General features: G+C 42.1%; 1 protein-coding gene across 5 annotated transcripts in view; it reads left to right on the top strand.

The window, feature by feature from the left end:
• Positions 1–15,780, top strand: part of LOC109629692 (partitioning defective 3 homolog) — a 323,260-nt gene that overhangs the window by 154,837 nt on the left and 152,643 nt on the right. For all 5 annotated transcript variants that reach the window (XM_069512787.1, XM_069512786.1, XM_020087499.2 and 2 more), the window contains exons 9-12: positions 979–1,200; positions 2,479–2,666; positions 6,873–7,012; positions 7,435–7,563. In XM_069512787.1, the coding sequence (XP_069368888.1) occupies positions 979–1,200; positions 2,479–2,666; positions 6,873–7,012; positions 7,435–7,563 (679 nt within the window). The remainder of the gene's footprint in view (positions 1–978; positions 1,201–2,478; positions 2,667–6,872; positions 7,013–7,434; positions 7,564–15,780) is intronic.

The raw sequence follows: 15,780 nt of genomic DNA on the forward strand, positions 1-15,780 counted from the left end.
GTGTATATGTGCATGTGGGAGCATTTTGTGTACAAACACACAGTCACTCAGTCATCACATCTCAGCGTGCACATGTGAGTGATTTTAGTAAATTAGCATAAGAATAAAGAAGGGAGAGACCAAATCCCTCAGAAGTGCCTTGATACCACATTCAGCTCTCGCCTCTGTGACACCTCTTGAATGAAGCGGCATCTGTTGTAGCGAAAGCAACTTAGCTGCTATCATTTGGATAGAATCAGCTCGGTATTACTGGTGTGGTAATGGGGGTCTGGAAGGAGGCGTTGGGATTGTTGGATTCCAGACAACTACCACACCTCTTATGCTGCTGCCTGGCTCGCTCATGGCAAGCCTATCTATATGCTAAGTGCCGCCGGCAAACCAGACTAAACAATTTGTGCGTCTGGGAGTGGTGTTGAGCCCTTGTCTTGGCTTAGTCAGCCCCTAAAGCTTGCATGAGACCAACAGTGTGTGTTTTGGCTTTTTCTTTCTCATTTAGTGTGAAGGGAATGAAGCTTCTGTCTGCACACTTTGGAACCTCATTGTCTGGAAAGCTTCCCTGATGCATGATTCATCATCTCTGTTGTGATTGTTGAGTCAACTCATGTCCACTCATCTCTAAACTCAAACAAACACACAGACTACTATGCTGCAGACAGACCTACATTTAGCAATGCACAATGTATAATATTTCATTACCGACTCCATGCACCATCCTTATCTTCTTCCCGTCTTGATGCTGGTAATTACAGATAATGTACTTTCCGTTTCTCTGCTGCTGTACAGTGAGAAGCCCTGTGATTAGCTATGCTAACCTCAACTCCCTCTGTCACCTCTCAACATACAGTGCATCACAGCCTTTCCTTATCCTTCCATCTGCCAAGCTATGATAGTACATTATTATACTTGTATCTCTTATCATGTTAAAGCTAATTTATTTCTGTCTGCGTGACCTCCACACTCTCTGTGTATCACCTCCAGAGCCCAGAACATCTTCAAGCAGGCGATGCGCTCCCCGCTCATCCTCTTCCATGTGGTTCCTGCAGTCATGAAGAGGCAGTATGAGCTGCTGTCAGCCCAGGGCGCACTCAGTCCATCCAGCAGAGTCTACTTTAGCCAAGGCTCTCACAGGCCGGGCGACAGGTCCAGTCTAGTCGGTGGGCCGGCATCCAGGTCTGGTCCACCACCTGGCCTTAACCACAAGTATGTTTGACCTTTGCTTTGTTGCCTTATGTGTTTGTTATCCTCAGAAAACGTTTTGTGGTTGTTAAGATGTTCAGACAGCCTGCACTGATGCTGAAAGACAAATCACACACCACCCAAAATAAAAGTAAAGGCCAATTCAATTCATTACTGTCCAATTCCAAGGGGTCTGAGTGTACCGCATGTCCATGTGTAGCCCACAAATGTGTATGCACCAGAAAAGTAAATTGAGCACTTTGCACTGTTAGTGTGTCATGATAAATGCACTATATTCCAAGTCCTTCATGCATGCATCCTTTTAAGCAGTTACACGCACATTTGTGTTCACTTTTCCATGTTGTTCAGCCAAACGTAAGAAACAAAGAAGCTGTTCTTCTTGCTGTCAGAAGGTTGCCATCAGGTTTTTTACTAGTGTGTTTATGTGAAAACATACCGAAGTCTTCTATCCACAGACATTGTCCGCATTAACATCTATCCTGAATTAAGATCAGCATGGTCCAAAAAGTTGACCCTCTGATTGGATGAATAAAAAAAAAAACATTTATTTAAATCTAAACAGTCTCAGGCTGCCACACTTTCTAATGCCTGCCAATTTTGTCTTAATTGCACCAGTCAAGGACTTCCCCATAATATATTCACTGTGAATCCATCATAGTTTAAAAGCTACACATTAAAAGGCAAGAGAGCAGTTTAATAAGAATTTCTACCTGAGACCTTGGAGCCCACACCAACGATCATCTTGTTAAAAGTGCATTTATATACCTGTAGTTACAATTAATTTATTTAATGCCTCTGGACAAATTCCAGAAAGATAAAGATGTGGTGTTTATCCAATAAGTTGAAACGTTTATAGTCCTGGATATTATAGCAGCCTGACAGATAATGGCTATATACACTGACGTAGACATGAATGGTTGAATCCCATTAGCAGAGGAGGCTATCAGAACTGTCTCAAAATAACCACTGTCATCCAATTAACATTTGTCTGGACAACTTTCATCCAGGCTACAAGTTTGAAGTTTTCATTAACTGCCTCCACCACCACGAGTCCAAATAGCAGCTTGAAGTTCTCCTAATGTATCTAATTTTGCCACAATATGATGACAACATCCGTTCTTGGTACTGGTAGCTAAAATAATGCAAAATTACCAAAACATCATGCTGGAAATATCAAAGGGACAAAGCTTGTGTTTTCTTTTCCATCATATTAGAAATTGTTTATTTATGGTCAAATACACCCAAATACCAAATACAAACCCTGATATTTGTCTCCTGTAGCCACCAGGGCCCCCTGGCAGGAAGCACCCCGGAGCCAAGCCGACGGTACACAATGTTACCGCACGCCTTGGTCTCTCGGACCTCTTCAGCCCCCTCCCCCTCCCTGCAGCGCAGAATAAGCACAAACCAGTCAAACAGCTCATACCTGAAGAACAAAGGCCACAGATTCAACATCCAGCTGAAGAAAGGTAAGAACCAGCAGTAACAGGGATGCACGGCCACAAATAAACAATGTGATTATCTGCAGCAAGTAGCAAGAGACATGGAATGGAAAGATTAACAGAGGTTTGTCTCTCCTCCTACTCCCCTACCCCTCGCTGAGTGAAAGGGGACAAAGGGCCGTCTCATCATACGTATGCCTTTATATTCTCTAGAGTACACAACAGATTCAGGGAGAATAAAGAATACTGTTAATCTCCCAGAAAATATTCAGAAATCTATTCTTGCCTCAGGGTTTTGTTTAACGGAGCAAGCCAAATGCAAACACAGATCAACCACATCTTGAAAGACTGTGCTTCTTGCACAGGGCTGGATCACCGTGGTTTTGTGGAATGAAAATTGAAACACTGATATTCAGCAATCAGTCTTCCTCCGGCTGAGGTCGGTTTGTTTGTGGACAGGCCTGTAAAACTGGAGCATTGTATATCTTAGCCAGTCATTGTGGTGGATTTACTGCCAGGCCCCATCTCATTTTCATCACTTCACTATCTTCACACATATTGACAAGTAGTTGGTTGTGAAATGAACCAGGGCAGAGGGGACAACGCTTTCTCTCCTTTTTTTTTTGTTCTCTGTCCTGTCGGAGGGAGCAGATGTTTAGTTGAAAGCTGGCACTGAGACCTCAGCGCTGAGCTTCAGGGAAAAGAGCGGCAAGTGAGGGCAGCAACGGAGGCTAAATGCAACATACCTCACGGGGAAAGCAGTCACAAGCTTCTCTAATATCTTTGGCAAAGGTCCCCAAGCACTTCAGTGCAAGTTCTATTTATTTGTTTTTAATGTGATAGAATTCCTCTCTTTTTGTCTGCACACCAGTCTCTTGTTTCAGAGAAAACCAAGCCAAGATGTTGGTGAAGCTCCAGCAAGAGACCTGTGCCAGTAGTTTATTTTCTTTGCACTAGCCACATTGCATCATGTGTTCTAATTCAGAACTACTCATAATTCTTCAAAGTTGTTGCTTTTGCCCAAGTGACAGAAGTGGTGGCTGAGATTATTGCTGGGGGGGGGGGCTTACTGGAATGGATGTGCCTCACTTGTAAACTTCAATCCATTCGTAAACAGTAAATGGAGATGAATTATTGTCCAAAATGTTGAATCGGAAATTCATCTGAGCGATAAAATGTGAAAGGCTCTAAATGTGTTTCTGAAATTCATCTTGACAGTTCCATTTGATTACCATCGCTACTAATGTACTTTCAGACAGGGTTCAGCCGTTTCTGTTGTTGATCCACTTTGTAACTGTTGTGATTCGGCCTAAATGGATCTGAGTTCCGAGTGGCAGGAGCAGATCTCGCATGGCAAATTAACAAGAGTGCCTTAATCAAATGTCTGCTGTTGAAAAGGACATTAACTCATTCTAACGTGCCTCAGCCTCTTCTCATGTTTGCTGTTTAATTGCCTTATTGGAGCCAGGATTCCAACTAATCCAGAAAGGGATACAATTACTTTTATCCTGCTCTTCTATTACCCAATATAAAGATGCCAGTGGTTAATTACTGCAACCATATTAGAGCTGCATTCTTCTAATTACCTGATTGGAGACAGTTAACTACAGGATCATACAATGGGCGGGAGTTTGATTCTGTTCATTAGGCTGGGTGCATGTATCAACAACACGGTACCTGACTGTTGAAACATACCTGATGTGACTACTTGACTCAACATTTTTATGTGTGTCATAAACTTTTTTAATTATAATTCCAGGAACTCTGACACACAAAAGTGTGGTTATACCAAACGAACCAGGCCGGGATCGGACAAGATATCTTATGATAGTCTAATCGCTCATGTTGGCTGGGCTGGTTTTTAATATTTTTTTTAATTAATACAATTCAGCTTTTTGTAATCAGGGAAAAAAAAGTAATAACCATGGGTGTAAGGAACAGAGCAAAACAAACTCAATGCAGCTTACATTATCTGCATCGTGCTGCATTCAAGTAAGTTTTCTCTTGTGCCGCACTCAAAACCCAACTTTTCCTCCATTGTTCCTGGTTGGATGCTTCATGTCTATTGGACGCACAACTTTTGGTCATATTGTGCAAACCTTGCACATTGGTGACCTGCTCTTGTGCTTATCTTTGTGCTGTGAATAAACCATCCTTGTGTCACGTACACCATTGGAAAGGATGGGTGTCAGAGTGCAGCGGTGCTGCCGTCACGTCCTGTCTGAAAGGGCCTTTACTCTATAGTTTCATTTTCAGTACCACTCCAGAGAGAAGTGGTACTGATTGTCATGGCAGCCTATGTGACCTTGTAATAAAAGTTAGTCACTCATAAAGACAGATTTAACATTCAACACTAACGACGGCAGCTATTTCGGTCTGCATAGTTATCATGCTGCATCGCTGCATTGATGGAGAGATCATAGCACGTCATCAACTTTCAGCAGCTCAACTTTCTGACTTTATAAGCAACCTCTTCATCACCTTTCCCGCAAGTTTGTTTGTGTGCAGAAGCCACGAGAAAGTTGCCATCCGCACTTCTCTCTTCCTTTTCTCGTTCATCAACGCCATCACTGTCAGCGAGACGACAGACAAGTTCGACAGACTGCTGGAGAGACACACTGGGAAAAGTAGGTCATGATGAACCTCAGAGGTGCTGACAGCTCCGTGAAATGAGCAGCTACTTTGACATGAATACTAATCACTGTTGTTACCATCAGAACAGCCTCGACTGAACCACGTAACCATCGTTCCCGCTCCACTGCGAAAAACACAGGCAGCTAGGTTTTGCGACACTGCTCCTTATGTCCATCTAATAACATAAAGTAGCAAGGCTGTTGAATTTTTAAATATTCCATCAAAGATAAGAGACAAACTCAATTTATGTGCTTTACCTCAGTCCCCTACTGACATTTGAAACAATTTCTTGCTTTTATTTGACAAATTTAGGTCTGGTCAGCAGGAAAGGTCAGCCCTGAGATCCTCTTATTTATCCTTTATTGTATTTGCTCACTTCCTCCAGACCAGCTATTCATATTCATTTGATGAGCCTTAAAGGTCAGTCTTAAAACCAAACGGCAAATGGCTTTGCACAGTTGATACCTAAAGGTGTTTTCTCAGACTCAGCCTCACCACTCACTGCACTTTAAAAAAGGCTTGTAGCTGTTGCTCAAGGATGCATCAATAAGAAACAACTGTAATGTAAATGTAAAGATCACTGCTGTCTACATTATGCAAACTTCTGTATACATATGAAATATTGTCTTGACCCAGATACGATTCGAACGCAGCCTCTTGGTTTGTCATTGCACCAAAGAGTCTGAAGCTTTTGGTTAAACTATCAAGCACATACGCGGATGATTTCGAAAACTGTATTTGTGCTATTTAGGTGTAGCGCTCTACATTTTAAGAGGATACTGGTCAATGAATGCTCTTTAATCTGACCATAATGTACATGAGTGGCTTTACAGTCCACATGCACTTATCACAAACACTCAATTTTGGTTCATATAGCATCAACACTATATTTAGAGTTGAGGACATGTTTTCATTTTTACTTCCTGACAAACCTGAGCGAGACACACCCTGATGGCGAACCAGTGACAAATTTGAGGATGGAAAAGAGGAGGAGAACCATAATTTCATCCCTGTGCAGCGGTTGTTCATGTTTCAGTGACATGAAATAAAAAGGATCTTACAGAAATGGATCTAAGAGCCTTCTCTGTTTCTTAGAGCCACAGTGGAAGTAATATAATGCTTGATACATTTTATAAGTCTCCCCTGTGACTTTAATGAGCAATAATGGTGACTAGATAAAAATATTCATCTGCAGAGTGAGAAAAAGCATAACTGTCATAAGAAAACCAAGAAAAGGGAATGTCTTTTTGTTTCCCAGGAGACACAGATTATTTCTTGTTGACATTTACAAACTCATGAAGCTGCTGTAACACTTTGCCAAACATGTGCCCTTTATGTATTTCACCCTTTTCACCTGGAGGTAAATCACTACTAGCACAGATATGTTTTTGCGGTCGCAGGATGTGAGAGCATTTAGACTGACAATCTCTATTTTGCTGCCCAGGTTCAATCACTTCTGCTGATAAAAGTAAAACACTGAAAAGTAGTCTCTAAACTCTGACCTCTCACTCCTATGTGGGGAGATGAAAACAGTCAACAGTGGTAAGTAACATATCACATTTCTTTTTTTACTGTAATAGTGTTTTTTTCTTCTCCCAGGTCCAGAGGGTCTGGGCTTCAGCATCACATCCAGAGACGTCCCCATCGGCGGCAGTGCTCCCATTTACGTCAAAAACATCCTTCCCCGCGGCGCCGCCATCCAAGATGGCCGACTGAAAGCTGGAGATCGCCTACTGGAGGTGAGGCAGCGCTCTTTAACCTCCAACCATTACACAGAGTAGAGCGAGTGGGCTCTTTGAGATTGTATGTAATTTCAGACACTAATTACTTCTTTGATGATGATGGCTTGTTCCAAAAATTCAATCTAACTGAGCTTTGTTGAAATAAGTCAAATACACTGTGTTCCCTATGGCTACAACACTGCTTTCAATTGTAGAGGAAAATTGGTTAGATGGAACAATATTTTGATTATACCTCAATCAGACTGACATGAAAATCAGCTACCGCTGACTTTAGGGGGAAATAACCCATGTTTAATTCCAACTGGCTCAGCCACTCATCTGCATAAAGGTTATGAGGAGGCCACAGAATCTCCCTTGTTGAAGTCTGAGAGCACTTTGATTTTAGTTTTGCCTCAGTGTGTGTGTGTGTGTGTGTGCAGGTTAGTGGAGTGGACCTTAATGGCAAGACTCAGGAAGAGGTGGTGGCCCTGCTACGAGCCACACCCATGGGTGGGACTGTGAACCTGCTCGTGACACGCCAGGAGGACTCCCAGCTGCCCAGAGAAGTGGTCAGTCCAGAAAATCCCCTTATGACCTTATCAGAATCAGAATCAGAAGTACTTTATTAATTAAAATTAAAATGTTTTCACTACTGCTGTCCCATGAAGACAAAAAGGATATCTCATAATATTACAGGATGTTGGTATTTCTACATTTCTTAACATGCCATGTATTTTATACTGGAGGAGGACTCTACATTTGTTACGCCCCACAGTATTGTGGACCTATGAGGCGAACAACATGTAAAATCACTGGCCACCACTGAGACGAATCAAGATCAGAAAGCCTTTAAAACAACAGAACCATGGGATGTATTATCAGCAAACAACACAATACACACAATGTTAAAATCCCAGGCTGAGGCCCAGCAGTCCTCACAGTGGAAGCCTCCCTTCTGATCCTGAATCAGGAGTTTTTAAAGAACCTCCATGCACTGGCCAGGTGCACCTCATTGATACTGATGGGTTTAAGGGTGGAGCTAGAGGAGAGACAAGAGAAACACACAGTACAGGAAACACATACAGCCCTAACACATTCTTTTCACATTTCTTCTGTAAAAGTTTTTAAATGAAAAGTGTGTACTAGGAGAAACACACACAGTTGTGTACACATTTATAGAAAAAACAGACTTCCTTGGGGTTTAGCTTTTTGTCTGCATATATTAGACAAGTCCCCATAATGTCCACAGATTTAGGTCCCCACTACATGAGTGACACACACATACACACCCTCAAATAATGTGTCTGGACAAAAAACATTTTAGCTTTGTACATATTCACACACACACACACACTGACATGGACACATTCCCTCGTACACACACTCCCTACTCAGACACAGCCTACAGGGTGACTTTGGCTGTCGTGCAACAGATGGTGAGGCGACTGCCCTCGTCCAGCCCGTGCTCCGCGGCTCTGACAGCAGGCTCGGGCGTCACTGCACCTTGGCAGACCAGAGGCCCCTGATGCCTCACCGCTACACCATAATACTCAGCCTGGCACCTGCGCTGTTAACCCCGCTGTTGGAGCTGTTCGGGGTGTAGAGTAATGGCCCTCCGAGACACTTTCTACTCCGCTAATGTGCTGTTAGAAAAAGCACCACTCCCTAGACTTAGATGCACTAGAGCTGGTCTGCAGCCTTACTCATATTAAAGAAGTCCCCAGAATTCTTATCTTTGAATTCAGGAATCTAGCACAATCTGAAAACATGTTATTGTCATTGTCACACTGAAGTGTTTTTACTTTCTGACTGTACACTGACCTCTTCTGACATGTGGCCATAAAGTCACTGAAACTGATCTTTACCCGCTACAGCCGAAACTCAAATGCTAACTGGAGAGAAGCAGAGCACTGATTCATGCTCCACAGCTGCTGAATGATGGAGTGTTAAAAAATGCACAGCTGCCCCTGGCCTGTCGACTCTTGAATTGTGCGGTGTGAGAGTTTGACGGCTTCACTCTCTGAGCTCCTCAGGCATGACGGGATTAGAAAAAAGCTCATCATGGAAACATCGTCTAATAATCTCTCTCTCTCTGTGTTTTGCCTTTTTTCTCCTCCCGACCAACTTCTACATGCTGTGAGAGATAGTTAATATTTCATCACTTTCCACGGAATATTAGCATTTTGCTCTCCCTTACTGTTTCTTTTTTATTCTCACTTTCACATTTCATCGCGGTTCTCTCACAAATCTCAATAATCCCTCCAAGTATGTTCATAAAAATCAGATAAGGAGCCCAAGACTCTGCCGATGACAGTTATTGCAAATAAAGCATGGTGGAAACGCATGCTTGGTAATTGCCTCTTCAGTCACACAGTCTGTGAATGTGCATGTATGCTGCACAATCTTCTAGTGCAAGCGCACACATCACCACACATGTATGGATGACTGTTTACATGCCGTCATTCATCTAATTCCCTGAATGATAATGTGGTGATGACGTTTTAAAATGCAGTGTGAGTGACATGCTGGGGAACTGCCGGCATCTGTCAAAGAAGTATTGTCTTCATGCACACACACATCCACACACACGCAAACACACACTGGCAGCTGTATGGATGAGAATAGAAAGGAGCGTTGTTGATTTTTTTTCCGTCTAGTTGACATTTGCCTGCTGATGTTTAATGTCAGAGCTGAAAATTTCCCTTTGTTTGGATGTTTTATTGTGTGCCAGGCGGAGAGCACGAACCCCCAGAGGAATTAATTTACCCCCCCAACGTGTTTGCGCTGCGTCTTTAATTACCACGGTCGGGGTGTATTTTGACATGCTTTCAGCAGCAATCGCACTTGCTCTCAATACCTGTCAATAAACATGTACTCACTGGGAAGAGAAAAAGGTTAAATGGCAATAGAGTGAAGTGGGGCGTTGTCTCTTGAATCCCCCCTGTCTTTGTTTGTGTGGAAACTGCACCCGCTCTACTCCAAGGACATCAATACACATTCAGAGACGTAGGTATGTTGTTTTAGAAAAGTAGTTCAGCTTTAACCTTTACCAAACGCTTCCATAATAGACCTGCTTTTGAAAACCTCTTTCTTCTCTCTTAATCTTATGCTGTCTATTCGATCATATATCTGGAGGGAGTGAGGGAATTGTGCATACATTTGGTTTTCTGTATTATACATGGTTGATTCTGCAGGATGAATCCTGTGACCTTCAGATTGTAAGACATGTTCACTCAAAGAGCTTGAGTCGAGACGAGGAAGGACATAAAGCACAGCGTTCTCTTTTAGAGCTACACATGAAACACATGAAACCTGAAGACGCAGTAGGAGGCTCTGATCAATGGCCATGTGAACAAAGTCACCTGTCTAGTGAAGTGTTGTTCCATTGCTTGACAGCTCTGGGATGTAAGATCAGGGATCGCAATGCAGGATTACAACAGACTGAAGAGAAGTCTGAAGAATACAGAAGATACATGGTGACTTTGTCTTTAGATATCATCTTCAGACATGATCTCTGGGTCAGACCTCTGTAGTGATCCATACAAGTGGCTAAATCTGGTATAAGGCACCTTTCCTCTTTTTCAGATGAATGTAGTTTGAACCTGGTCTAACAGGACAAGATAAGAGGTGGCAAGACAAAAAATATAGCTGAACAATAAATAGAAATTGTGGCTGTAATCCAAAAGTAATCATTGTGGAGATAATTAGAATATGGGTCTTTTGGAGTGAGGTGTAGCTTGCACCTAAATTAAAAAGCATTTGTCTCTAGCAAAGCACCATTCTCTCGCTTCACATTCGTCATGACCTCATACGCCTTACAACAGCATTTAAAAACACACATGGTATGTAGTGCACACTTCCTACGCATAGCCAGCGGATGTTTTTTATTGTAGACATTTATCTCCCAGCGTGCAGCGCTGTTTGTGCTTACAGCTGCGAGCAAAGCTGTGCCTTAAGTCCACGTTTCCCCGGCTTTGTGGAGGGGAGATTGAGTTCTCATAGCTCCTTTTTTCCTGTAATAACTAAGTCAAATGTCACGAGTCACTGTGCAACAAGCAGTGGCAAGAGTCCAAAGAATGATGTCCATCCACACGCTGCTGTCAGTGGTGGAGCGCCACATCCATTCACCTGTTGTGTTTAGACGCAGAAAGACAAAGGCAGAGAAATATAATCTGCGACCGCCGGTTTGTTATGACATCAAGAATGAGGCGCGAGAAATATACTGCCACGTCCCCACTCATGACAAATCATTTTAATTCACTGTAAAACCCCTGCTGCAGCATAAGTGAATTAGCCTGTAAGTATCGCTGCTGACACAGTTCCACTCCTTGTCTTACGGACACAAACACATTCACGCACGTATTCTCAGTCATGCTTTAATCATATTCTAAATAACAGCAGAAATGCTAAACCACCCCAAGTAAAACATGACACACAATATGGGTTTTGATTAGTCACATATGCTCTAGTGCCATAATAGCGTTGTCAGTGCTCACCCTTACATCATTCTGTGACCCCACATAAACAGTATTTTTTATATCCAGTAGGACTATGCACTGTGGGGAACAAATGGACTCGTGAAGCCTCATGTTGTAACACTGCAGACTACATAAGAGCAATCAAACAGTACATTAAAAACCCTCTTTATGATCATATCACACTTGTCACTGATCCATTAGTAGCTATATCTGCCAAGCAATGAGAATCTTAATTGCGCAATTAATTCCGGGCTCTGATTGATGTGACAGCCAAATTTATGGCTCGTGCGAATGCTGAGGACAAATGCGTGACAATATTGCTGACAATTATAGCAGACTAATGGCCTGTTTCATAAGTGCCAACCTCGGTGGCCTGGTTTTAAATCCGCCCTGCCACGTTTTTTACCAGTGGAATGAAACTGAGGCATTCGGAACTATTCCAGATCTGTTTTAGCTGAAATAATGCGATTTATACAAGGTCTTGAAATAGTTATATACGGTCCAAATAAAAGCATTAGGTTCCCCGAAATGGTTCAGTCCAAACAAGCTCTCCATTGTTTTTCTCATCCAAGTTGAGGCAATCATCGTCAGCGTTGCATAGCTTCTGCACAATTATTCACAGCAGATGATATCTTGGTTGCTTTTTTTCATAATGACACTTCTAACAGTGTTACACAGTTGGTTTTTGTTGTGCCGCCTGCAGTACAGTGAGGTTGTCATATATTAATGACAAGAACAGTCTTAGAACGCCGTTCTGATTTTCTTGCTGCTGAGATCCATTTACCGAGTCGGTAGAGGGAGAAATGAATTGATACAAGGCAAACAAAACACCATCCCCTGTCTTTGGAAGCAACTAAATGATACACAGATTAGTTGCGTCTGAGCCATGTTCACGTCTCCTCATTCTTCTTTACTCCTTAACATAGAATTGAACTTTGTTATTGACAGTTTAGAAAAAACTTTAAGTAGAATATGGAACAAAACTTGAAATATTATCATACATGTTTGAAAGTGGATGCATCTACCTACCAATACCTCAAACATCTGTCGGTCAGTACGTATGTGGAACACATATCTGAAGAACCGTTCATCATATCCCCTTCACACTATATTGCTAATATTCGGCGGGGCAGTGTGCCTTCACCCTGTGGACCGAGCTGAACATGTCTTTTAATACATCCTCAGATAAGACAGTATATCTAGCTGAATAACAGAGCTTTTATTTTGAAAAGTTGAAATTGTGGTTTTGAAGATTGTGTTAGTTGCTTAACAGAACTCTGAAATAGGCGGGACGCAATAAAAAAAAAAACTACACCAGTTCAGTAAATAATTAAAACTTGTATGAAAGCCATACATGTGAACATTAATAGAGCTAATTCAGTTTTATTTTACAGAAAACATCAACTACAACATTGGCATTGCAGATAAACCAGGTAGAATGAACACAGACTTCACTCTGCACCATAGACTGTTTCTAAAAAGCTCTGCACTCAGCACACAAACATAAATGAGTGACAGTATATTGTAGATCTGCTTGAGGAGGACTAATAGGAAACTAGCTCTGAACTAGCTCCGGAGCATTAACACAGGACAGGCAAACAGGGATGTTTAGAGAGGGCACTGCACTAGTCTTAACGGATAATCAACCTGCTTTAAAAAAGTCTCACAAAATACATTTTCTCAGTAAGCTCCATTCACCAAGTCAAGGTGCTTGCTCTTATTAAAGTTCATCTAGGATCAGAGCTTCAAGCTTTTGATTTCATATGGAATCTCTGAAAACAATACAAGAAATGAGATAAGATGGCCTCTATCTTCTTGAACCCCTTCCACACAAAGCGGTAGCCTTCCCAGTGATATAATGGCAGAGATAACACTTTGAGGGTATTACATTGAAGTGGTGATAAACAGTGCTATCTTAAGCTATGTGGTATTGGCTGTCATGCCAAAGAATTACATCTCTGGTGTTAATATAATTAGATGTCTCTTAGAGTAATGCTCTTTAGCCTCACTATAAAGATGATGTAATGCATTGTAACTTTTTGCTAATAAAGTTCTGCAGAAAGACTCTTTCTGCTCTGTCTTTTAAGGAGTTTATTTATGTAACAGCAGGTGGCTGAGCCAGATATTTTACCTCAGTGAAACTTGGCAAACAACTCGAGGAGATGAGTAATTTCTTGTGTGGATCTGATAATTTAAGATGTTTCAACCATTTTCCAGGATTCACACTTTTTCAGTAATGAATTCCCAGTTGTACCCGATGATACAACTCAAAAAACAAACCAGCTGCTCAAATGTAATTGGATATAATCAGGAAATTGCTCCGCTATTACAAACGTCTAGTGTTGGCTGACCCCTACTTGGTAAATTTGTTCTGAAAATACAGTTGGAACTCAGGTGAAGTGAAATTACAGGAATTGCTCTGAAGGCCTTTGTGTAGGATTGAGGTTTGGCAACCTGCAATCAGTGATAGCATCTGTGACTTTGCAGAGCTCTTCAGAACAGTTTGGCAGCGGCAGATGCATCTTGGAGGTCACTGTCTCTTCCACTCTCTGCCTAAAAATGAGTGAAATGAGGGGACATGGTGATCTGGACTGTTACCATGGCACATAAAATCTCTTCCACATCTACAGAGAGCATCCTCTTAGGGGCAAATTATCCATAAAAGCTTTTATAAAATTCATACTTTGCTTTACTCTTTGATTTTTAGTAGAGAAACACTGAATCGTACTTCCCTGATCCTTTTCTCTTCCATTTTCTTTATTCGGTTTTCTCTTGTTTTTCTCTGCATCTTATTTTTCACTCCAAGGATGCTGATGAGTTGAAGTCCTACATTATTAATTTGGCTGCGGGAGAAAATGTTTTGTTTTGATCAAAGTGCAGAGTTCAGAAACATGCTCTGTCGTGATTAAAGTGAACGCTGCCAAGTGTGGTTGAAGACAATGCCAGCCCGGTTAACGATTTCCGAGCGCGTCTTCTCTCCACCACCTGTTTGTTGTCGAGCACTTTTCAGCAGCTGTTCCCATAATTATGCTTGCTGTCACCGCTGAGAACGGGAGAGCGCACCGCAGCCCTTGTGCTATGCCGATAAACAAGGTAGTTAAAGGCCACTTATGGCGACACGGTTACTCTCCCTAAGGGGATCCAGCATCTAATTCCAGAACGCATAATGGGTTGAAGTGTTCGTGTGCGGTTGGACATAGCAAAGTACTTTTTATCTGCCATTAGCGTGAAATGAGAGGCATCTGTAGTTTGGATGCACTGAAAAGCCTTTGCAAACATTTCCAGTTGCCAAGTAGACTTAAAAAGTCACCTTTTGTTTTTCATGTTCACTTTGATTGGATGTAATTGTTTCCTAAATCGCCTACAGAAGCGTCAAGCCATTCGAACCTCCTTGTGGTTGCTCCACTCAGAGTCTTCACCCATAACCTGAAAACATCTGCAGTGATGCAGACATATCTAGCCTCAGATGCCCTCATTGAAACTTGAAATTACTCTGCTAATGGGCCACATGAGCTTTCTCATTAGAACATCCCCAGTGGATTTCACTTCAAGTTTGTCATCACTGACTCGAAATCTGCCGGGTTGAAGAACACACGTTGTTAGTTCACAAACACTCCAAACCCTCCACTGCGCGCTGTGACCTTCAGCTTTGTGTGACAGCTTCCATCTCAACCCCTTGATTGTACCTGAAAATGCCTGAGTTTTGCTTCAGGCATAGAGGTGTTTAATATTCCATCCCTTTGTCAGAAAATGTTATGAGAAAAAACACCACCGAAAGAAATTTGTGTTACAATACTTATCATGCGTACGCCCCTTTTGCAATTACATACATGGCTGATTTCTTTTAGCCTTTTTAAATTCATTTCCAATGACCTTTAATGTCGCCAAATTGGGCCAAGTGTGGAAAGAAGTTTCCAGCAGTGTTAATTGTTTTAGGCAGTGATGTGCGGAGAACTCAGAGTTTTGTGTGAATAGAACTAATTGTGATTCATTTGCGCTCCCTCTCTCTTTCTCCCTCTTGTATCTCACTCCAGCTTTTTCTGTTGCGATGTTTCTCTGACACACACTTTAACACATTGAACACACCTTCCTTGTTGGTGCGTGTCACGTTTAGCGAGGAAGAAACAAAACAAAAAGGCAGATTAAGCAGGCGGGATATTTTTGCAAGAGTAACGAGCCATGTTTTCTCTCTACCCTATTTGGTTCACCTGCTTGTGTCTCTGCTCCAGTGCGGCCTCTATCACTGTCCCCTGCCCAGACAATGGACTGTAATGAATGGGAGCTACCCCATCACAGTGTTAATTAATA

This window comes from Paralichthys olivaceus, chromosome 17 (genome assembly GCF_024713975.1).
Source record: "Paralichthys olivaceus isolate ysfri-2021 chromosome 17, ASM2471397v2, whole genome shotgun sequence".
NCBI classification, from domain to species: domain Eukaryota; kingdom Metazoa; phylum Chordata; class Actinopteri; order Pleuronectiformes; family Paralichthyidae; genus Paralichthys; species Paralichthys olivaceus.